Source organism: Engystomops pustulosus, chromosome 6 (assembly GCF_040894005.1).
Source record: "Engystomops pustulosus chromosome 6, aEngPut4.maternal, whole genome shotgun sequence".
Lineage (NCBI taxonomy): Eukaryota > Metazoa > Chordata > Amphibia > Anura > Leptodactylidae > Engystomops > Engystomops pustulosus.
In genome coordinates this window covers 5,164,316-5,191,882 of record NC_092416.1, presented here as the reverse complement: position 1 = coordinate 5,191,882, position 27,567 = coordinate 5,164,316, and the positions used below count along the sequence as shown (strand labels likewise).

General features: G+C 45.5%; 1 protein-coding gene across 1 annotated transcript; it reads left to right on the top strand.

The window, feature by feature from the left end:
* On the top strand, positions 1-27,567 carry LOC140066247 (persulfide dioxygenase ETHE1, mitochondrial-like). Its single transcript, XM_072113817.1, has 7 exons — positions 1-156; positions 1,327-1,471; positions 19,839-19,987; positions 20,324-20,453; positions 20,522-20,611; positions 23,369-23,485; positions 27,301-27,567. The coding sequence occupies exons 1-7, from the start codon at positions 82-84 to the stop codon at positions 27,342-27,344; spliced, it is 750 nt and encodes a 249-aa protein (XP_071969918.1). The 5' UTR covers positions 1-81; the 3' UTR covers positions 27,345-27,567.

Sequence of the window (27,567 nt, the reverse complement as noted above, 5' to 3'; positions counted from 1 at the left end):
GGTGGGCGGGTCCCTGTAGACGATACACACAGATACATATAGCATATATATAGATACATTGTATCGTCTCCGGGGATACGGATGAGCCGGGTGCTGATTGCAGGGGCCCGGGGGTGCAGCGTCATGGCGACCGGGAGGGGACTTATCTTCAGGCAGGTAGGTAGTTAACCCCCTCCACCCCAGCACGTATTCCATATTTACATAGACTGGGCTCGGTTAACCCTGTGTTTTTAGAGGATTAACCCTTCATAGGCGTCTCAGGACTGACTGCGTTAACCCCCGCACTGCTGTGTACTGTAGGTCGTGTCACTACCGGTGGAGCCGGTTCTACTTGTTGATTCCATAGAAACCTGAAATATCTGTCCTGGGACACATAATGGGATCTCACCCAGCTTTCTCATATCATTCCGGAGTGTGGGAAAGCTGGGTGTCTTATCATGTTATGTCCTATGTAGGGGAGATGTCAGGGCTGAGGCGGAGGTCCTGGAAGTCACGTGGAGGACGCCACACCCTTTCATCTTCTGCCCCGGGGCATTGGGGGAAGTCTCGCTCTTACACCAGGACTTGTCCAGATTCCACAGGAATAAACTACAACTCCCAGCAGGCTCCTTCATATGTCAAATTCTCCCAAATAACATCCAGATCCCTGAGACAGACCCCAGGACCTCCAAAAAATTTCAGACCCCCCAATTCAGACGATCTATAGCCCTAAGGGGGCAGCGAGTAGATATGATACTGTGTGAGCGTCCTGGTGCCTCCCCTCATCGTGCTGCAGGTGGCGCTGCCTGAGGCAAGATGCTCTATTGGCTACTGCAACCCTGAGGCAGCTAAACCCCAAATCTGACCCCTAGAACCCCCAGCCCAGGTCTCTGCCCAGTCTCAAGTTCTCCGCCCACCCTACACAGTCCTATACATAGGGACCATGCCCCCTTAGTGGACCCATATAATATTACCCCCGCCCCCCATAAAGTCTCACTTAGCAGCCTCCACAATATAATTAGAAGAACCCCCATTAGAGGCCACCCCCAGGGACAGGGTCCCCTCCCCAAATAATAAGACTATTGCTGACAGGTTGGTAAATGCGGCAGTGCCAGAAAGCAGAGGGCTCCATCCAATGTAAGGTGAAGCCCCCTGGTGGTGGCTCCTGCCATGACACCTCATCATTCGGATGGGCTTGTGGTGGTCTCCTGGCTGTATCCTTGTAGGTCTATACAACCTCCTGCAAAGAGGGGGGATATAGGGGTGCAGAGGTAGGTTACATCAAGGCTCTGCTGATGACATGCCCCTTGTAGTCGCATTAGATGATGAATATTTGTTTCCTTGCAGTTGTTTGAGCCGGTGAGCTGCACGTACACCTACCTGCTCGCCGACCCAGAGACCAAGGAGGCCGTTCTCATCGATCCAGTACTGGAGACCGCAAACCGCGACGCCAAACTGGTGACAGAACTGGGACTCAACATGGTGTATGCAGGTAAGAGGGGCGGCGGCATAGATAGAGGGGTAACAGGTGACCCCAACATTGGCGCAAAAACGCTTTCCCTCAGGAACCAAGGATATAAGCTGTAAAGAAACTCAACACTAATGATACAGAGAATAAATAACCCCACAATCCTGCCATACCAGGACTACAAGCTTCATCATGGACACTTACCTTACAAGAATATAACTACTATAATACTGCCCCCTATGTACAGGAATATAACTACTATAATACTGCCCCCTATGTACAAGAATATAACTACTATAACACTGCCCCCTATGTACAGAAATATAACTACTATAATACTGCCCCTATGTATAAGAATATAACTACTATAACACTGCCCCCTATGTACAGGAATATAACTACTATAATACTGCCCCCTATGTACAGGAAAATAACTACTATAATACTGCCCCCTATGTACAGGAATATAACTACTATAATACTGCCCCCTATGTACAGGAATATAACTACTATAATACTGCCCCCTATGTACAGGAATATAACTACTATAATACTGCCCCCTATGTACAAGAATATAACTACTATAATACTGCCCCCTATGTACAAGAATATAACTACTATAATACTGCCCCCTATGTACAAGAATATAACTACTATAATACTGCCCCCTATGTACAAGAATATAACTACTATAATACTGCCCCTATGTACAAGAATATAACTACTATAATACTGCCCCCTATGTACAGAAATATAACTACTATAACATTGCCCCCTATGTACAGGAATATAACTACTATAATACTGCCCCCTATGTACAGGAATATAACTACTATAATACTGCCCCCTATGTACAGGAATATAACTACTATAATACTGCCCCCTATGTACAGGAATATAACTACTATAATACTGCCCCCCTATGTACAGGAATATAACTACTATAATACTGCCCCCTATGTACAGGAATATAACTACTATAATACTGCCCCCTATGTACAGGAATATAACTACTATAATACTGCCCCCTATGTACAGGAAAATAACTACTATAATACTGCCCCCCTATGTACAGGAATATAACTACTATAATACTGCCCCCTATGTACAGGAATATAACTACTACAATACTGCCCCCTATGTACAAGAATATAACTACTATAATACTGCCCCCTATGTACAGGAATATAACTACTATAATACTGCCCCCTATGTACAGGAATATAACTACTATAATACTGCCCCCTATGTACAAGAATATAACTACTATAATACTGCCTCCTATGTACAGGAATATAACTACTATAATACTGCCCCCCTATGTACAGGAATATAACTACTATAATACTGCCCCCTATGTACAGGAATATAACTACTATAATACTGCCCCCTATGTACAAGAATATAACTACTATAATACTGCCCCCTATGTACAGGAATATAACTACTATAATACTGCCCCCTATGTACAAGAATGTAACTACTATAATACTGCCTCCTATGTACAAGAATATAACTACTATAATACTGCCCCCTATGTACATGAATATAACTACTATAATACTGCCCCCTATGTACAAGAATGTAACTACTATAATACTGCCTCCTATGTACAAGAATATAACTACTATAATACTGCCCCCTATGTACAGGAATATAACTACTATAATACTGCTCCCTATGTACAAGAATATAACTACTATAATACTGCCCCCTATGTACAGGAATATAACTACTATAATACTGCCCCCTATGTACAGGAATATAACTACTATAATACTGCACCCTATGTACAGGAATATAACTACTATAATACTGCCCCCTATGTACAGGAATATAACTACTATAATACTGCCCCCTATGTCCAGGGATATAACTACTATAATACTGCCCCCTATGTACAGGAATATAACTACTATAATACTGCCCCCTATGTACAAGACTATAACTACTATAATACTGCCCCCTATGTACAGGAATATAACTACTATAATACTGCACCCTATGTACAGGAATATAACTACTATAATACTGCCCCCTATGTACAGGGATATAACTACTATAATACTGCCCCCTATGTACAGGAATATAACTACTATAATACTGCCCCCTATGTACAAGACTATAACTACTATAATACTGCCCCCTATGTACAGGAATATAACTACTATAATACTGCCCCCTATGTACAAGAATATAACTACTATAATACTGCCCCCTATGTACAAGAATATAACTACTATAATACTGCCCCCTATGTACATGAATATAACTACTATAATACTGCCCCCTATGTACAGGAATATAACTACTATAATACTGCCCCCTATGTACAAGAATATAACTACTATAATACTGCCCCCTATGTACAGGAATATAACTACTATAATACCGCCCCCTATGTACAAGACTATAACTACTATAATACTGCCCCCTATGTACAGGAATATAACTACTATAATACTGCCCCCTATGTACAGGAATATAACTACTACAATACTGCCCCCTATGTACAGGAATATAACTACTATAATACTGCCCCCTATGTACAAGAATATAACTACTATAATACTGCCCCCTATGTACAGGAATATAACTACTATAATACTGCCCCCTATGTACAGGAATATAACTACTATAATACTGCCCCCTATGTACAAGAATATAACTACTATAATACTGCTCCCTATGTACAAGAATATAACTACTATAATACTGCCCCCTATGTACAGGAATATAACTACTATAATACTGCCCCCTATGTACAAGAATATAACTACTATAATACTACCCCTATGTACAAGAATATAACTACTATAATACTGCCCCTATGTACAGGAAAATAACTACTATAATACTGCCCCCTATGTACAAGAATGTAACTACTATAATACTGCCTCCTATGTACAAGAATATAACTACTATAATACTGCCCCCTATGTACAGGAATATAACTACTATAATACTGCTCCCTATGTACAAGAATATAACTACTATAATACTGCCCCCTATGTACAGGAATATAACTACTATAATACTGCCCCCTATGTACAGGAATATAACTACTATAATACTGCCCCCTATGTACAGGAATATAACTACTATAATACTGCCCCCTATGTCCAGGGATATAACTACTATAATACTGCCCCCTATGTACAGGAATATAACTACTATAATACTGCCCCCTATGTACAAGAATATAACTACTATAATACTGCCACCTATGTACAAGAATATAACTACTATAATACTGCCCCCTATGTACAAGAATATAACTACTATAATACTACCCCTATGTACAAGAATATAACTACTATAATACTGCCCCCTATGTACAGGAATATAACTACTATAATACTGCCCCCTATGTACAAGAATATAACTACTATAATACTGCCACCTATGTACAGGAATATAACTACTATAATACTGCCCCCTATGTACAAGAATATAACTACTATAATACTGCCACCTATGTACAAGAATATAACCACTATAATACTGCCCCCTATGTACAAGAATATAACTACTATAATACTACCCCTATGTACAAGAATATAACTACTATAATACTGCACCCTATGTACAGGAATATAACTACTATAATACTGCCCCCTATGTACAGGAATATAACTACTATAATACTGCCCCCTATGTACAGGAATATAACTACTATAATACTGCCCCCTATGTATAAGAATATAACTACTATAATACTGCCCCCTATGTACAGGAATATAACTACTATAATACTGCCCCCTATGTACAAGAATATAACTACTATAATACTGCCCCCTATGTACAAGAATATAACTACTATAATACTGCCCCCTATGTACAGGAATATAACTACTATAATACTGCCCCCTATGTACAAGACTATAACTACTATAATACTGCCCCCTATGTACAGGAATATAACTACTATAATACTGCCCCCTATGTACAAGAATATAACTACTATAATACTGCCCCCTATGTACAAGAATATAACTACTTTAATACTGCCCCCTATGTACATGAATATAACTACTATAATACTGCCCCCTATGTACAGGAATATAACTACTATAATACTGCCCCCTATGTACAAGAATATAACTACTATAATACTGCCCCCAATGTACAGGAATATAACTACGATAATACTGCCCCCTATGTACAGGAATATAACTACTATAATACTGCCCCCAATGTACAGGAATATAACTACTATAATACTGCCCCCTATGTACAGGAATATAACTACTATAATACTGCCTCCTATGTACAGGAATATAACTACTATAATACTGCCCCCTATGTACAAGATTATAACTACTATAATACTGCCCCCTATGTACAGGAATATAACTACTATAATACTGCCCCCTATGTACAGGAATATAACTACTATAATACTGCCTCCTATGTACAGGAATATAACTACTATAATACTGCCCCCTATGTACAAGAATATAACTACTATAATACTGCCCCCTATGTACAGGAATATAACTACTATAATACTGCCCCCTATGTACAGGAATATAACTACTATAATACTGCTCCCTATGTACAGGAATATAACTACTATAATACTGCCCCCTATGTACAAGAATATAACTACTATAATACTGCCCCCTATGTACAGGAATATAACTACTATAATACTGCCCCCTATGTACAGGAATATAACTACTATAATACTGCCCCCTATGTACAGGAATATAACTACTATAATACTGCCCCCTATGTACAAGAATATAACTACTATAATACTGCCCCCTATGTACAGGAATATAACTACTATAATACTGCCCCCTATGTACAGGAATATAACTACTATAATACTGCCTCCTATGTACAGGAATATAACTACTATAATACTGCCCCCTATGTACAGGAATATAACTACTATAATACTGCCCCCTATGTACAAGAATATAACTACTATAATACTGCCCCCTATGTACAAGAATATAACTACTATAATACTGCCCCCTATGTACAAGAATATAACTACTATAATACTGCCCCCTATGTACAGGAATATAACTACTATAATACTGCCCCCTTTGTACAGGAATATAACTACTATAATACTGCCCCCTATGTACAGGAATATAACTACTATAATACTGCCCCCTATGTACAAGAATATAACTACTATAATACTGCCCCCTATGTACAGGAATATAACTACTATAATACTGCCCCCTATGTACAAAAATATAACTAGTATAATACTGCCCCCTATGTACAGGAATATAACTACTATAATACTGCCTCCTATGTACAGGAATATAACTACTATAATACTGCCCCCTATGTACAGGAATATAACTACTATAATACTGCCCCCTATGTACAAGAATATAACTACTATAATACTGCCCCCTATGTACAGGAATATAACTACTATAATACTGCCTCCTATGTACAGGAATATAACTACTATAATACTGCCCCCTATGTACAGGAATATAACTACTATAATACTGCCCCCTATGTACAAGAATATAACTACTATAATACTGCCCCCTATGTACAGGAATATAACTACTATAATACTGCCCCCTATGTACAGGAATATAACTACTATAATACTGCCTCCTATGTACAGGAATATAACTACTATAATACTGCCCCCTATGTACAGGAATATAACTACTATAATACTGCCCCCTATGTACAGGAATATAACTACTATAATACTGCCCCCTATGTACAGGAATATAACTACTATAATACTGCCCCCTATGTACAGGAATATAACTACTATAATACTGCCCCCTATGTACAAGAATATAACTACTATAATACTGCCCCCTATGTACAAGAATATAACTACTATAATACTGCCCCCTATGTACAAGAATATAACTACTATAATACTGTCCCCTATCTACAGGAATATAACTACTATAATACTGCCCCTATGTACAAGAATATAACTATTATAATACTGCCCCTATGTACAGGAATATAACTACTATAATACTGCCCCCTTTGTACAGGAATATAACTACTATAATACTGCCCCCTATGTACAGGAATATAACTACTATAATACTGCCCCCTATTTACAAGAATATAACTACTATAATACTGCCCCCTATGTACAGGAATATAACTACTATAATACTGCCCCCTATGTACAGGAATATAACTACTATAATACTGCCCCCTATGTACAGGAATATAACTACTATAATACTGCCCCCCTATGTACAGGGATATAACTACTATAATACTGCCCCCTATGTACAAGAATATAACTACTATAATACTGCCCCCTATGTACAGGAATATAACTACTATAATACTGCCTCCTATGTACAGGAATATAACTACTATAATACTGCCCCCTATGTACAGGAATATAACTACTATAATACTGCCCCCTATGTACAAGAATATAACTACTATAATACTGCCCCCTATGTACAAGAATATTACTACTATAATACTGCCCCCTATGTACAGGAATATAACTACTATAATACTGCCCCCTATGTACAGGAATATAACTACTATAATACTGCCTCCTATGTACAGGAATATAACTACTATAATACTGCCCCCTATGTACAGGAATATAACTACTATAATACTGCCTCCTATGTACAGGAATATAACTACTATAATACTGCCCCCTATGTACAAGAATATAACTACTATAATACTGCCCCCTATGTACAGGAATATAACTACTATAATACTGCCCCCTATGTACAGGAATATAACTACTATAATACTGCCTCCTATGTACAGGAATATAACTACTATAATACTGCCCCCTATGTACAGGAATATAACTACTATAATACTGCCCCCTATGTACAAGAATATAACTACTATAATACTGCCCCCTATGTACAAGAATATAACTACTATAATACTGCCCCCTATGTACAAGAATATAACTACTATAATACTGCCCCCTATGTACAGGAATATAACTACTATAATACTGCCCCCTATGTACAGGAATATAACTACTATAATACTGCCCCCATGTACAAGAATATAACTACTATAATACTGCCCCCTATGTACAAGAATATAACTACTATAATACTGCCCCCTATGTACAAGAATATAACTACTATAATACTGCCCCCTATGTACAGGAATATAACTACTATAATACTGCCCCCTATGTACAGGAATATAACTACTATAATACTGCCCCCTATGTACAAGAATATAACTACTATAATACTGCCCCCTATGTACAGGAATATAACTACTATAATACTGCCCCCTATGTACATGAATATAACTACTATAATACTGCCCCCTATGTACAGGAATATAACTACTATAATACTGCCCCCTATGTACAAGAATATAACTACTATAATACTACCCCCTATGTACAGGAATATAACTACTATAATACTGTCCCTATGTACAAGAATATAACTACTATAATACTGCCCCCTTGCTGAGAGGTTGTGTGTGAGCAGAGCTCCTGAGGTCTCCTCATGTCTGGAGCTAGCCCAGGGCGGGGCCACCCTGGGTGGGGAAGTTCCCCATGCAAGGCCCAGGCTCCAAGGCCTTCTCTGGGAAATAACTCCCAGACACCAAAACTAATGGATGAGAATCCTAAAATCTCCGGTACAGTAAGTCATGTCAGCGGCTGCAGTTCTGCCAGAAGCAGTGAAGTAAAGAATGAAGAGTTTGTCAAGAAAGAAGCAGCAGTAAGTTCCAGTTTGGTGAAGTCACCTACCAGTGTGAATGTGCAGCAGAAGCCAGTGAGTGGGAACACAATGTCGGGTCATCCAGGACAGAGGAGCGAGCAGGTTGTGCAGGAGCAGAGGAAGCCTCCAGCCCCGGCCTCAGCTGTGCCGTGTACACCTCCATCATCCAGGCAGAGGAAGCCTCCAGCCCCGGCCTCAGCTGTGCCGTGTACACCTCCATCATCCAGGCAGAGGAAGCCTCCAGCCCCGGCCTCAGCTGTGCCGTGTACACCTCCATCATCCAGGCAGAGGAAGCCTCCAGCCCCGGCCTCACCTGTGCCGTGTACACCTCCATCATCCAGGCAGAGGAGGACATCTCTGGAGAAGCAGACCTTGCTGGAGAACCTGCAGCAGCCTGTGCTCATCCGCTCTGAGCGCACAAGGTATGGGAGTGGAGGCAGCAAGGCCGAGACCAAACTAGCAGGGAGGCCTCAGGCTGCCACAAGTGCTGCTACTGGACAGTGTCACCCCCCAGCAGTAAGAGCCGCAGCGCGCCAGAACCCAACAGTGGCGCAGAGACCCGGACCCAACAGAGTGCCATCACCTACCACCTGTAAGAAACCTGCAGCAACTCCATGTGCAGCGGCTGAGCGTGCACCTGCAGCAACTCCATGTGCAGCGGCTGAGCGTGCACCTGCAGCAACTCCATGTGCAGCGGCTGAGCGTGCACCTGCAGCAACTCCATGTGCAGCGGCTGGGCGTGCACCTGCAGCAACTCCATGTGCAGCGGCTGAGCGTGCACCTGCAGCAACTCCATGTGCAGCGGCTGAGCGTGCACCTGCAGCAACTCCATGTGCAGCGGCTGAGCGTGCACCTGCAGCAACTCCATGTACAGCGGCTGAGCGTGCACCTGAGCTCCTCCTGGCTGATCAGATCCCAACACTGGTAAAGAGACTGGGAAACCTGAAGGAACAAAAACTGCTGCTACAAAAAACATTGACTGTGCCTACAAGCTGAAGGCAGCAAACCCGGAGAGACATGAGCTGTTAGACAAGAAGCTCACCACCCTGGCCAAGCAGCTCGCTGACAATGTCGCCCAGACTGAGGCTGTCCTGGAGCAGATGGGTCCCCTGGCAGAGACCTACAGGAACCAGGAGCGCTTCCAGGCCCAGAGACATCATGGAGGGGCATCTAATCCGGCAACTGAGACCAAGGGGAAACCTATACTCCAGCCTGCGACTTTCCCATACCAGCAAGGGGATCTCTACAAGAAAGATAAAGCCATGAAACAGCAACCACCCACAGCAGAAGCACCACAAGTCCCAGCAGCCTGCAATCTGCAGAAGGATCACAGCCGTCCCTCTGATGTTACCAGAGCAGAGCAAACACCGCATGTCCCAGCATTCAGCGTGCAACGTGGACATCTGCCTGATGGTAGCGGAGAACAAGCACCACAAGTCCCAGGTGACGGCTCACTGCAGCAGGACGGTGCACCTGATCCTGAAGGTAACACTGTGGCATCTGAGCAGGATCATCAGGACTCTGCTGGGACTGATTGTACTGACATTGATGGGACTTCAGTGCCTGATACTGCTCATACATCAGTGCATAATGCTGTTTCTAATATCTGTGATACTGCTGCCCCTATTGTCTGTGATACTGCTGCCCCTATTGTCTGTGATACTGCTGCCCCTATGGCCTGTGATACTGCTGCCCCTATGGCCTGTGATACTGCTGCCCCTAATGTCTGTGATACTGCTGCCCCTATTGTCTGTGATGCTGCTGCCCCCAATGTTGGTGATAATGCTGATGCATCTGTATCTCCTCCTGATAATACCATTGTGTGTGATAATGTTCCAGCAGGGGAAGCGCAGTCTGTGTGGGATGTTGCCATAGAGCAGGCAGAGCAGTGTATGGAGGCTGATGGTGGGGAGGGGGTAGTACAGTCTGATGCTCAGGACTTCCCCCCTCTAGTTGCTGAGGTATCAGACCCTCAGAGTGCAGGAGCCCAGCAGCCCCCGCAGCGCCCCCAGACACAGCAGGGTACGGGCCCTCACCAGTCTTCTTCTGGCAACGCCTGGAGCCGGGGTGCACCATCTTTTTCATCCGGCTCTCATTACACCGGTCAGGCATTTAAGAGGAGGAATGTGGTGAGATTTAGGCACAAAGGGGCCAAGGAGGACCTACCTGACAGGCGGTTTGTGGTCAGGTCGCTATTGTGTGAACAAATGGGTTTCTCGCCAAGTGACATTTTGGCAGTAATTAACCTCCCCGACCGCCAGGGATATGATGTGAGCTTTAAGCTGATGGGCAACCTGGACCGGTTTTGGGCCATCTTCCCCAGGTTTAGAGATGCAGAGGGGTGGAATAATTTCAGCTTCATCCCCATCTCTAAACTTGGTACAGTCACAGTCACAGTCATCTTCTGGAATGAGTCTGTTCCCCAGCAGGATATTGTCATCTGGCTCAAGAGGCACTGTGACCTCATGTCAGAGCTCACCAAGACCCGGGATGAGGACGGGATCTGGACAGGAGGGTGGAAGGTCCTGGTGAAATTAAGACAGTACAACAACATAACCCAGCATCTGCCCAACTCCTTCTTCATTGGCCGGGAGAAGGGGGTATGTTTCTATCCAGGTCAGCCCCGTAGATGCTTCAAATGCGGTAGAGTCGGTCACATCGCCAGTAATTGCTCTGTGGTCAAGTGCAGCCTGTGTGGGGACATCGGCCATGTGAGTGCGGACTGCCAGAACATCAGGTGTAACCTGTGCGGTGAGATCGGGCATGCCCACAGGGATTGTCCCAATGCCTGGCACAACATATGTAAGAGCTTCCCTGATGAAGACCTATTGGCAGGGGCAGATGACCTGGGGGAGGAGGAGGCATTGTTATTAGGGTCAGATCAGGCTACGCCAGAACCTCATCAGGTCCTAGAATCAAGTGATGCTGTACCAACACCAGACCAGCCTCAGACCCAAACCACAGAGGGAGATATGGAAGTTGTCCAGCAGGTTGCACCACCCTCAGTGCTCATTCCCTCTCCAGCCACAACATCTGCTAATAAGAGGAGGAAAAAAGATAGGTCCACCCGGAAGCCTGAGGGCGAGTGGACCACAGTTCACAAGTCATCAAAGATCAGAGTGGACAGTGGAACAGACATGACCATGACTGTGAATAGATTCAGTGTCCTCTCAGAGTCAGACGCAGAGGAGGAGCTAGAGAAGGAACTGCAGAGGATGGTGGCAGAGTATGATGAGGATCCCGATGGTGACCCCCCCTCAAAACGGAGACCCCATAGGGTGGGGCCAGAGTCTGAATCAGACATGGAGACGGGTGGTGAAGAGGAGGGATCTGATCCAGATTTATGATGATGGGGACACTCTCTCTGCTTCTTGTTATAGCTCTAATGGCGAACTTCAACCTGAGAATAATATCTAGCAATGTCAACAGCATTAGGGCAAGAAGGACAAGACATGCGGTGTATGAACATCTACATTATCTCGATGCCGATGTCTTTTTCCTACAGGAGACTCATCTTAATAGTCTTAGTTTGTTAAAAGAAGCAGAGAGAGAATGGCGCTCCGGGCCGTCCATCTGGTCACTGTCTGTGGAGCCGTGTGCCGGGGTCTCCATACTGTTTAATACCCACGATGTCACCATTCACAGACTAACTGAGGTGTCGATGGGAAGATGTTTGGTGCTGGAGGTTACTATCCGAGGTAGAAGGCTCCGGCTTATCAATATCTATGGTCCACAGACAGTGACTGAGAGAGTCAATCTATTTAATGACGTGAAGCCATATTTATTTACATCTCTCCCAGTCATCATGGCGGGTGATTTCAACGCCACTAGGACATTGAGTGACAGACCCACTGGTAGGCCTCTTGCTAGGGACTCTAAGGTCTTAAATGATATTATAACACAGTCAGGTTTGTCTGATGTCTTTGTGCAGGGTGGTAGAAAACCCAAATTTACCTACTCCTGTGCTGGGAGGCATAGCAGAATAGACCTAGCGCTGGTGACTCCCTCGGAGGTCATTGGGGATAGAAGTGAGAAGTCTGTCCCATACTCGGATCACCTGGCCCTTTACTTCTACTTGGGTAATACAGAACGGCCAGATATAGGAAGAGGCTTGTGGAGACTAAATTCTACCCTATTAGAAGATGTGTTTGTCCAGGAGCAAGTCCACTCTCTTATACAGGGTGAAATGGAGAGAGTGGATTTCTATAACCACATATCCGACTGGTGGGAGGACGTCAAGGAGGAGATCCGGTCCCTCTTAAAGAGACTGTCAGTGAAGAAGGGTAAGAGTAAGTACAGCCAGTATCTCAAGCTGCGGAAAGAATTGGAGTCACTCTATTCGGCGGGTGGGGATGAAAAACAAAAGATTGACCGACTGAAGTCTGAGATAAAGCAGTATCAGTACAGCCGCTACACGTCCCTGGTTGTGGAGCGTGACTATGGAAACTTAGTCACGCCAGATCCATATGAGAGTTGCCGGGAACGTGTGGCTAAGAAATTGATCACAGGTCTCACTGACTCCCAGGGAGTTTTACAGGAATCTCGGGAGGGTATCCTGGGGGTGGTGAGATCGTACTATGCTGAGTTATTTCAGAAGAAGGTTTTGGATAAAGACAAAATGGTTCAATTCTTGGAGGCAACTCCAGGTCCTGACACTAGAGATTTGGACTTTTCTCCTTTGACAGCAGAAATAACAGAGGAGGAGGTTAAAGAGGCCATCAATAAATTACATCTGAAGAAGGCACCAGGTCCTGATGGAATAACATGTGAATTCTATAAGAAGTTCAGAGACCTCTTAGCCCCGATCCTTGTGGATGTGTTTACCAATTGTCTAAAAAATCACCTGATGCCTCCATCCATGAGAGTGTCCTCCCTTATTCTGCTGTCCAAAGGTAAGGAGCCTAGTGACATCAAGAACTGGAGGCCGATCGCCCTCTTGAATGTTGATAGGAAAATTCTGGCAAAAATCCTCTTCTCTAGATTAGTCTGTTTGTCCCCGGCACTGTTGGCAGGCTCTCAGTACGGCACAGTAAAAGGGCGGAACATCTCTGGAGCAGTCATCTCGATAAGGGAGATGTTTGAGAGATGTAAAGCTCTGAGGTGTGGGAGATATGTTGTAGGTCTGGACCAGGCTAAAGCCTTTGACAGGGTTGATCACGATTATCTATGGGCCACTTTGTCATTCCGGGACAATTTATAGATTGGCTGAGAACTTTGTATAGAGAGGCTGAGAGCTTTCCTCTGATCAATGGTTGGCAGGGGGACACTTTCGGGGTAGAGGCAGGGGTGCGACAAGGCTGCCCCCTGAGTCCACTGCTGTATGTGTTTGCCATAGACTTGTTTCTGCGATCACTGCAGCGGTGTGATTTTCAGGGGGTGCCTGTCCCCCATTGCTTGCCTTTGAAGGTAGTCGCCTACGCGGATGATGTGACTGTGGTGATATCTGAACCTCGTGAGGTGGAGATGTTATCTGCAGCCATCAGAAGTTACTCAGAGGCCTCCGGGTCTCTGGTCAACCTAGAGAAGAGTCAAGCTTTCTGGACATTGGATGCTGCTCCTGGCTTTGATCTGCCACAATTCGCCAAGGCCTCCACCCATATTAAGATCCTTGGGGTTAAATTCGGGAGGGAAGATAATTCCACACTAAATTGGGAAGAGAAGTTGGAAGCCGGAAATGCAAAGGTTCAGCGATGGAAGAACTGGAGGCTGACCTATAGAGAAAGGGTTACTCTGATGAAGACTTACCTGGTCCCTGTCTTCCTCTACGTCTCTGTCGTCTTTCCTTTGCCAGAATCTTTCTCCGCTAGGCTCTTTAGCCTGTTCTTCCAACTTTTATGGGGGAACAGGTTGAACCCAGTAAAAAGAGGGATCACCTACCTGCAGAGGAGAGAGGGTGGACTGGATATGTTAAATCCAAGGGTTTTCTTTGACTCCATGTTTCTGAAAGTCAATTTTGGTTGCCTGGACTCAAACAATGGTCTCCTGTGGGTAAGTAGTGTCAGGGACTGGATATTGCCTTTTGCAGAGTCTTGGGTGCGAGGCGGCAGTCTCAAGAGGGGTCGATGGACTCCTGGCTTCCTCCCCCAGTATCTGGTATATGGTCTGAAGTGTGTCAGGATGTGGAAGCTGGAGAAGTCCTACATTGTCAGTAACACCAGGAGGGATCTCTATACTAGGATATGTCTGGCTTTCTACCACTCCCCACTCGCTCTTAGAGACTGTGTGACCACCACCTTACAGAAGAGTCTCAGGTTCCTCAATGGGAAGCGACTTCCCCCCAAGTTGTTTGATATTTCTTGGTTATCACTACATGGGAAGTTATTTGTGAGAGGGAACCTAAAGTTTGTGTGTGTGGCAGATAGGAAGTGTCCCCTGGGGTGTCAGCAGGAGGAGACGATGGAGCATTTCATCTCTGAGTGCTGGGGAGGGAGGAAGATCTGGAAGGAAGTATCTGACCTGCTGAACATCCCGAGGCTGCAATTCCTCCAGTACCCGGACATCATCTATGGCGTCCCATCTCCAGATGGTGATATAGATCCGGGAACCATGTATCTCATAATAACAGTGATAAAGTATTACCAATGGCATGCCAGAACCCGGGTGTCCCTGCATAGTGAGGACTATAACTACACGGCTGTGGTATCCCAAATATTGTCTGAGCTCTGGTGGATAAAATCACTGGAAGTCAGGAAAGACCAGAGAAATAGGAAATTATGGAGGAATATATCTGGTGTTTAATTTCTATATTTATTGATTTAGTTTTCTTCTTTTTCCTTTCCAGCAGCAGCAGCTATGGACTCTAAGTTACATTTACTCTGAGTTTATTTTTGTTTGATTCCTAATTGTGTATACAGAAGAATGTATTTATGATTTTGTTTAATTGTATTTTGTTGGTTTTTACAATAAAAATTGCCCCCTATGTACAGGAATATAACTACTATAATACTGCCCCCTATGTACAGGAATATAACTACTATAATACTGCCCCCTATGTACAAGGATATAACTACTATAATACTGTCCCCTATGTACAGGAATATAACTACTATAATACTGCCCCCTATGTACAAGAATATAACTACTATAATACTGCCCCCTATGTACAGGAATATAACTACTATAATACTGCCCCCTATGTACAGGAATATAACTACTATAATACTGCCCCTATGTACAGGAATATAACTACTATAATACTGTCCCCTATGTACAGGAATATAACTACTATAATACTGCCCCCTATGTACAAGAATATAACTACTATAATACTGCCCCCTATGTACAGGAATATAACTACTATAATACTGCCCCCTATGTACAGGAATATAACTACTATAATACTGCCCCTATGTACAGGAATATAACTACTATAATACTGTCCCCTATGTACAGGAATATAACTACTATAATACTGCCCCCTATGTACAGGAATATAACTACTATAATACTGTACCCTATGTACAGGAATATAACTACTATAATACTGCCTCCTATGTACAGGAATATAACTACTATAATACTGCCCCTATGTACAGGAATATAACTACTATAATACTGCCCCCTATGTACAGGAATATAACTACTATAATACTGCCTCCTATGTACAGGAATATAACTACTATAATACTGCCCCCTATGTACAAGAATATAACTACTATAATACTGCCCCCTATGTACAGGAATATAACTACTATAATACTGTCCCCTATGTACAAGAATATAACTACTATAATACTGCCCCCTATGTACAGGAATATAACTACTATAATACTGCCCCCTATGTACAAGAATATAACTACTATAATACTGCCCCCTATGTACAGGAATATAACTACTATAATACTGCCCCCTATGTACAAGAATATAACTACTATAATACTGCCCCCTATGTACAGGAATATAACTACTATAATACTGCCCCCTATGTACAGGAATATAACTACTATAATACTGCCCCCTATGTACAGGGATATAACTACTATAATACTGCCTCCTATGTACAAGAATATAACTACTATAATACTGCCCCCTATGTACAAGAATATAACTACTATAATACTGCCCCCTATGTACAGGAATATAACTACTATAATACTGCCCCCTATGTACAGGAGTGTAACTACTATAATACTGCTCCCTATGTACAAGAATATAACTACTATAATACTGCCCCCTATGTACAAGAATATAACTACTATAATACTGCCCCCTATGTACAAGAATATAACTACTATAATACTGCCCCCTATGTACAGGAATATAACTACTATAATACTGCCCCCTATATACAGGAGTGTAACTACTATAATACTGCCTCCTATGTACAGGAATATAACTACTATAATACTGCCCCCTATGTACAGGAATATAACTACTATAATACTGCCCCCTATATACAGGAGTGTAACTACTATAATACTGCCTCCTATGTACAGGAATATAACTACTATAATACTGCTCCCTATGTACAAGAATATAACTACTATAATACTGCCCCCTATGTACAAGAATATAACTACTATAATACTGCCCCCTATATACAAGAATATAACTACTATAATACTGCCCCCTATGTACAAGAATATAACTACTATAATACTGCCCCTATGTACAGGAATATAACTACTATAATACTGCCCCCTATGTACAGGAATATAACTACTATAATACTGCCCCCTATGTACAGGAATATAACTACTATAATACTGCCCCCTATGTACAGGAATATAACTACTATAATACTGCCCCCTATGTACAGGGATATAACTACTATAATACTGCCCCCTATGTACAAGAATATAACTACTATAATACTGCCCCCTATGTACAGGAATATAACTACTATAATACTGCCCCCTATGTACAGGAATATAACTACTATAATACTGCCCCCTATGTACAGGAATATAACTACTATAATACTCCCCCTATGTACAAGAATATAACTACTATAATACTGTCCCCTATGTACAGGAATATAACTACTATAATACTGCCCCCTATGTACAAGAATATAACTACTATAATACTGCCCCCTATGTACAAGAATATAACTACTTTAATACTGCCCCCTATGTCTAAGAATATAACTACTATAATACTGCCCCCTATGTACAAGAATATAACTACTATAATACTGCCCCCTATGTACAGGAATATAACTACTATAATACTGCCCCCTATGTACAAGAATATAACTACTATAATACTGCCCCCTATGTACAAGAACATACCTACTATAATACTGCCCCCTATGTACAAGAATATAACTACTATAATACTGCCCCCTATGTACAGGAATATAACTACTATAATACTGCCCCCTATGTACAAGAATATAACTACTATAATACTGCTCCCTATGTACAAGAATATAACTACTATAATACTGCCCCCTATGTACAATAATATAACTACTATAATACTGCCCCCTATGTACAGGAATATAACTACTATAATACTGCCCCCTATGTACAGGAATATAACTACTATAATACTGCCCCCTATGTACAAGAATATAACTACTATAATACTGTCCCCTATGTACAGGAATATAACTACTATAATACTGCCCCCTATGTACAGGGATATATCTACTATAATACTGCCCCCTATGTACAAGAATATAACTACTATAATACCGCCCCCTATGTACAGGAATATAACTACTATAATACCGCCCCCTATGTACAGGAATATAACTACTATAATACCGCCCCCTATGTACAGGAATATAACTACTATAATACTGCCCCCATGTACAAGAATATAACTACTATAATACTGCCCCCTATGTACAGGAATATAACTACTATAATACTGCCCCCTATGTACAAGAATATAACTACTATAATACTGCCTCCTATGTACAGGAATATAACTACTATAATACTGCCCCCATGTACAAGAATATAACTACTATAATACTGCCCCCTATGTACAGGGATATATCTACTATAATACTGCCCCCTATGTACAGGAATATAACTACTATAATACTGCCCCCTATGTACAGGAATATAACTACTATAATACTGCCCCCTATGTACAGGAATATAACTACTATAATACTGCCCCCTGTGTGCAAGAATATAACTACTATAATACTGCCCCCTATGTACAGGAATATAACTACTATAATACTGCCCCCTATGTACAGGAATATAACTACTATAATACTGCCCCCTATGTACAGGAATATAACTACTATAATACTGCCCCCTATGTGCAAGAATATAACTACTATAATACTGCCCCCTATGTACAAGAATATAACTACTATAATACTGCCCCCTATGTACAGGAATATAACTACTATAATACTGCCCCCTATGTACAAGAATATAACTACTATAATACTGCCCCCTATGTACAGGAATATATCTACTATAATACTGCCCCCTATGTACAGGAATATAACTACTATAATACTGCCCCCTATGTACAAGAATATAACTACTATAATACTGCCCCCTATGTACAGGAATATATCTACTATAATACTGCCCCCTATGTACAGGAATATATCTACTATAATACTGCCCCCTATGTACAAGAATATAACTACTATAATACTGCCCCCTATGTACAAGAATATAACTACTATAATACTGCCCCCTATGTACAAGACTATAACTACTATAATACTGCCCCCTATGGATTATTTCTGTATTAACCCCGTGCTCTCCTCCCTCCTGCAGCTAACACTCACTGCCATGCGGATCACATCACTGGGTCGGGGGCGCTGAAGAAGTTACTAACGGGGTGTCGGAGCGTCATCTCCAAGGACAGTGGAGCGATGGCCGACATCCACATCCAGGAGGGAGACCTCATCACGTTTGGCAGATATGTGAGTGCGGGAGATGATCCGGAGATGTGACAGGACAGAGATGTCGCCCCTTTCCCCCCGGTGGATGATTTTCTTTGTACAGAACCTTCTGATCCGTGCGTTTCCATTGGACCTGATATATAGATTATTATTATAATGATTGGGGTCACTGATCCCTGGTGGGGTCACAGGTCACTGATCCCTGGTGGGGTCACAGGTCACTGATCCCTGGTGGGGTCACAGGTCACTGATCCCTGGTGGGGTCACAGGTCACTGATCCCTGGTGGGGTCACTGGTCAGGGCGTTAGGTGTGGGAGCGGCTATGACCTATGACCTGTGACCTCCCTGTCCCTGCAGTCCCTGGAGGCGCGGGCCACCCCTGGGCACACGGACGGCTGCCTCACCTACGTGCTGAATGATGGGAGCATGGCCTTCACCGGGGACGCCCTGCTCATCAGAGGCTGCGGCCGCACCGACTTCCAGCAAGGTAGGTCCTGAGCCACCTACCTCCTCCACTGCTCGTCACATCTATAACCAAATGTGATTTACCTCCAGGCTGCCCCAACACCCTGTACCGGTCCGTCCACAGCAAGATCTTCACCCTCCCCGACAGCTGCCACCTGTACCCGGCTCACGATTACACGGGTGAGTGCCCGGGGTCACCTGATAGACGTCACCCAGTATCCGGGGGCAGCTCAGGGGTCACCTGATAGACGTCATCCAGTATCCGGGGGCAGCTCAGGGGTCACCTGATAGATGTCATCCAGTATCCGGGGGCAGCACAGGGGTCACCTGATAGATGTCATCCAGTATCCAGGGGGCAGCTCAGGGGTCACCTGATAGACGTCATCCAGTATCCGGGGGCAGCTCAGGGGTCACCTGATAGACGTCATCCAGTATCCGGGGGCAGCTCAGGGGTCACCTGATAGACGTCATCCAGTATCCGGGGGCAGCTCAGGGGTCACCTGATAGACATCATCCAGTATCCGGGGGCAGCTCAGGGGTCACCTGATAGACGTCATCCAGTATCCGGGGGGCAGCTCAGGGGTCACCTGATAGACGTCATCCAGTATCCGGGGGCAACTCAGGGGTCACCTGATAGACGTCATCCAGTATCTGGGGGCAGCTCGGGGGTCACCTGATAGACGTCATCCAGTATCCAGGGGCAGCTCAGGGGTCACCTGATAGACGTCATCCAGTATCCGGGGGCAGCTCGGGGGTCACCTGATAGACGTCATCCAGTATCCGGGGGCAGCACAGGGGTCACCTGATAGACGTCATCCAGTATCCGGGGGCAGCACAGGGGTCACCTGATAGACGTCATCCAGTATCCGGGGGCAGCTCGGGGTCACCTGATAGACGTCATCCAGTATCCGGGGGCAGCTCGGGGGTCACCTGATAGACGTCATCCAGTATCCGGGGGCAGCTCAGGGGTCACCTGATAGATGTCATCCAGTATCCGGGGGCAGCTCAGGGGTCACCTGATAGACGTCATCCAGTATCCGGGGGCAGCTCGGGGGTCACCTGATAGATGTCATCCAGTATCCGGGGGCAGCTCAGGGGTCACCTGATAGACGTCATCCAGTATGCGGGGGCAGCTCAGGGGTCACCTGATAGATGTCATCCAGTATCCGGGGGCAGCTCGGGGGTCACCTGATAGATGTCATCCAGTATCCGGGGGCAGCTCAGGGGTCACCTGATAGACGTCATCCAGTATCCGGGGGCAGCTCGGGGGTCACCTGATAGACGTCATCCAGTATCCAGGGGGCAGCTCAGGGGTCACCTGATAGACGTCATCCAGTATCCGGGGGCAGCTCAGGGGTCACCTGATAGACGTCATCCAGTATCCGGGGGCAGCTCAGGGGTCACCTGATAGACGTCATCCAGTATCCGGGGGCAGCTCGGGGGTCACCTGATAGACGTCATCCAGTATCCGGGGGCAGCTCGGGGGTCACCTGATAGACGTCATCCAGTATCCGGGGGCAGCTCGGGGGTCACCTGATAGACGTCATCCAGTATCCGGGGGCAGCTCAGGGGTCACCTGATAGACGTCATCCAGTATCCGGGGGCAGCACAGGGGTCACCTGATAGACGTCATCCAGTATCCGGGGGCAGCTCGGGGGTCACCTGATAGATGTCATCCAGTATCCGGGGGCAGCTCGGGGGTCACCTGATAGATGTCATCCAGTATCCGGGGGCAGCTCAGGGGTCACCTGATAGACGTCATCCAGTATGCGGGGGCAGCTCAGGGGTCACCTGATAGATGTCATCCAGTATCCGGGGGCAGCTCGGGGGTCACCTGATAGATGTCATCCAGTATCCGGGGGCAGCTCAGGGGTCACCTGATAGACGTCATCCAGTATCCGGGGGCAGCTCGGGGGTCACCTGATAGACGTCATCCAGTATCCAGGGGGCAGCTCAGGGGTCACCTGATAGACGTCATCCAGTATCCGGGGGCAGCTCAGGGGTCACCTGATAGACGTCATCCAGTATCCGGGGGCAGCTCAGGGGTCACCTGATAGACGTCATCCAGTATCCGGGGGCAGCTCGGGGGTCACCTGATAGACGTCATCCAGTATCCGGGGGCAGCTCGGGGGTCACCTGATAGACGTCATCCAGTATCCGGGGGCAGCACAGGGGTCACAGGTCACCTGATAGACGTCATCCAGTATCCGGGGGCAGCTCGGGGGTCACCTGATAGACGTCATCCAGTATCCGGGGGCAGCACAGGGGTCACAGGTCACCTGATAGACGTCATCCAGTATCCGGGGGCAGCTCAGGGGTCACAGGTCACCTGATAGACGTCATCCAGTATCCGGGGGCAGCACGGGGGTCACCTGATAGACGTCATCCAGTATCCGGGGGCAGCACAGGGGTCACCTGATAGACGTCATCCAGTATCCGGGGGCAGCTCGGGGGTCACCTGATAGACGTCATCCAGTATCCAGGGGCAGCTCAGGGGTCACCTGATAGACGTCATCCAGTATCTGGGGGCAGCTCAGGGGTCACCTGATAGATGTCATCCAGTATCCGGGGGCAGCTCAGGGGTCACCTGATAGATGTCATCCAGTATCCGGGGGCAGCTCGGGGGTCACCTGATAGATGTCATCCAGTATCCTGGGGGCAGCTCGGGGGTCACCTGATAGACGTCATCCAGTATCCGGGGGCAGCTCAGGGGTCACCTGATAGACGTCATCCAGTATCCGGGGGCAGCTCAGGGGTCACCTGATAGACGTCATCCAGTATCCGGGGGCAGCACAGGGGTCACCTGATAGATGTCATCCAGTATCCGGGGGCAGCTCAGGGGTCACCTGATAGACATCATCCAGTATCCGGGGGCAGCTCAGGGTCACAGGTCACCTGTATCCCGTCCCTCTCACTCCACGTCTCAATGATCTGCAGGTCAGGCCGTCACTACTGTGGAGGAGGAGAAGCGTCTGAATCCTCGGCTCACCAAGAGCGAAGCGGAGTTTGTGCAGATCATGAATAACTTGAATTTGCCAAAACCTAAACAGATAGGTGAGACCTGAGACATTGTCACAGGGGACAAGGGTGGGATTGCCTAATAGTGGGACCACAATGTCACTAATTCTCATAATATTAGTATCTCACATAGGTGACAAACTACATTACTCCTGCACTGTCTGCAGTACACAGGGTGACCACTAGATGTCACTATGATTCTCACCATTACTCCTGCTCTGTCTGCAGTACACAGGGTGACCACTAGATGTCACTATGACTCTCACCATTACTCCTGCTCTGTCTGCAGTACACAGGGTGACCACTAGATGTCACTATGACTCCCACCATTACTCCTGCACTGTCTGCAGTACACAGGGTGACCACTAGATGTTACTATGACTCTCACCATTACTCCTGCTCTGTCTGCAGTACACAGGGGGACCACTAGATGTCACTATGATTCTCACCATTACTCCTGCACTGTCTGCAGGACACAGGGTGACCACTAGATGTCACTATGACTCTCACCATTACTCCTGCACTGTCTGCAGTACACAGGGTGACCACTAGATGTCACTATGACTCTCACCATTACTCCTGCACTGTCTGCAGTACACAGGGGGACCACTAGATGTCACTATGACTCTCACCATTACTCCTGCACTGTCTGCAGTACACAGGGGGACCACTAGATGTCACTATGACTCCCACCATTACTCCTGCAATGTCTGCAGTACACAGGGGGACCACTAGATGTCACTATGACTCTCACCATTACTCCTGCACTGTCTGCAGTACACAGGGGGACCACTAGATGTCACTATGACTCTCACCATTACTCCTGCACTGTCTGCAGTACACAGGGTGACCACTAGATGTCACTATGACTCTCACCATTACTCCTGCACTGTCTGCAGGACACAGGGTGACCACTAGATGTCACTATGACTCCCACCATTACGCCTGCACTGTCTGCAGTACACAGGGTGACCACTAGATGTCACTATGACTCTCACCATTACTCCTGCACTGTCTGCAGTACATAGGGTGACCACTAGATGTCACTATGTCTCTCACCATTACTCCTGCACTGTCTGCAGTACACAGGGTGACCACTAGATGTCACTATGACTCCCACCATTACTCCTGCACTGTCTGCAGTACACAGGGAGACCACTAGATGTCACTATAACTCTCACCATTACTCCTGCACTGTCTGCAGTACACAGGGGGACCACTAGATGTCACTATGACTCTCACCATTACTCCTGCACTGTCTGCAGTACACAGGGGGACCACTAGATGTCACTATGTCTCTTACCATTACTCCTGCACTGTCTGCAGTACACAGGGTGACCACTAGATGTCACTATGACTCTCACCATTACTCCTGCACTGTCTGCAGTACACAGGGAGACCACTAGATGTCACTATGACTCTCACCATTACTCCTGCTCTGTCTGCAGTACACAGGGGGACCACTAGATGTCACTATGACTTCCACCATTACTCCTGCACTGTCTGCAGTACACAGGGGGACCACTAGATGTCACTATGACTTCCACCATTACTCCTGCACTGTCTGCAGTACACAGGGGGACCACTAGATGTCACTATGACTCCCACCATTACTCCTGCACTGTCTGCAGTACACAGGGTGACCACTAGATGTCACTATGACTCCCAGCATTACTCCTGCACTGTCTGCAGTACACAGGGGGACCACTAGATGCCACTATGACTCCCACCATTACCCCTGCACTGTCTGCAGTACACAGGGTGACCACTAGATATCACTATGACTCTCACCATTACTCCTGCTCTGTCTGCAGTACACAGGGGGACCACTAGATGCCACTATGACTCCCACCATTACCCCTGCACTGTCTGCAGTACACAGGGTGACCACTAGATATCACTATGACTTCCACCATTACTCCTGCACTGTCTGCAGTACACAGGGGGACCACTAGATGCCACTAAGACTCCCACCATTACTCCTGCACTGTCTGCAGTACACAGGGTGACCACTAGATGTCACTATGACTCTCACCATTACTCCTGCACTGTCTGCAGTACACAGGGTGACCACTAGATGTCACTATGACTCTCACCATTACTCCTGCTCTGTCTGCAGTACACAGGGGGACCACTAGATGTCACTATGACCCCCATCATTACTCCTGCACTGTCTGCAGTACACGGGGGACCACTAGATGTCACTATGACTCTCACCATTACTTCTGCACTGTCTGCAGTACACAGGGTGACCACTAGATGTCACTATGACTCTCACCATTACTCCTGCACTGTCTGCAGTACACAGGGGGACCACTAGATGTCACTATGACTCTCACCATTACTCCTGCACTGTCTGCAGTACACAGGGGGACCACTAGATGTCACTATGACTCTCACCATTACTCCTGCACTGTCTGCAGTACACAGGGGGACCACTAGATGTCACTATGACTCTCACCATTACTCCTGCACTGTCTGCAGTACACAGGGGGACCACTAGATGTCACTATGACTCCCACCATTACTCCTGCAATGTCTGCAGTACACAGGGGGACCACTAGATGTCACTATGACTCTCACCATTACTCCTGCACTGTCTGCAGTACACAGGGGGACCACTAGATGTCACTATGACTCTCACCATTACTCCTGCACTGTCTGCAGTACACAGGGTGACCACTAGATGTCACTATGACTCTCACCATTACTCCTGCACTGTCTGCAGGACACAGGGTGACCACTAGATGTCACTATGACTCCCACCATTACGCCTGCACTGTCTGCAGTACACAGGGTGACCACTAGATGTCACTATGACTCTCACCATTACTCCTGCACTGTCTGCAGTACATAGGGTGACCACTAGATGTCACTATGTCTCTCACCATTACTCCTGCACTGTCTGCAGTACACAGGGTGACCACTAGATGTCACTATGACTCCCACCATTACTCCTGCACTGTCTGCAGTACACAGGGAGACCACTAGATGTCACTATAACTCTCACCATTACTCCTGCACTGTCTGCAGTACACAGGGGGACCACTAGATGTCACTATGACTCTCACCATTACTCCTGCACTGTCTGCAGTACACAGGCTGACCACTAGATGTCACTATGACTCCCACCATTACTCCTGCACTGTCTGCAGTACACAGGGGGACCACTAGATGTCACTATGACTCTCACCATTACTCCTGCACTGTCTGCAGTACACAGGGTGACCACTAGATGTCACTATGTCTCTCACCATTACTCCTGCTCTGTCTGCAGTACACAGGGGGACCACTAGATGTCACTATGACTCTCACCATTACTCCTGCACTGTCTGCAGTACACAGGGTGACCACTAGATGTCACTATGACTCCCACCATTACTCCTGCACTGTCTGCAGTACACAGGGTGACCACTAGATGTCACTATGACTCCCACCATTACTCCTGCACTGTCTGCAGTACACAGGGTGACCACTAGATGTCACTATGTCTCCCACCATTACTCCTGCACTGTCTGCAGTACACAGGGGGACCACTAGATGTCACTATGACTCTCACCATTACTCCTGCACTGTCTGCAGTACACAGGGTGACCACTAGATGTCACTATGACTCTCACCATTACTCCTGCACTGTCTGCAGGACACAGGGTGACCACTAGATGTCACTATGTCTCCCACCATTACTCCTGCACTGTCTGCAGTACACAGGGTGACCACTAGATGTCACTATGACTCTCACCATTACTTCTGCACTGTCTGCAGTACACAGGGTGACCACTAGATGTCACTGGGTAACTTGTTGTAAAGGTTTTACAGTGTTTTACATTATTCCTGTCTCTTCTCTGCAGACATCGCTGTCCCGGCTAACCTGAAGTGCGGTGTCCAGGACTGATGACATCATCACTGCGCTGCTTCTTGGACTCATCTTGAATATTTTTAAAGACTTTGTTACCTCTTGATGGTTTTATGTGATGTTCTTATAGATGCGACTCTTAGGGGCACGGTGTGGAATTCTCTCTCTTCTAGGTTATACCTCACCCCGGATCGCTCCGGAGGTCGGATGCATCCATGTAAATATGTATAAGATGACTGTTTCCAGTAAAATGAAGATAATT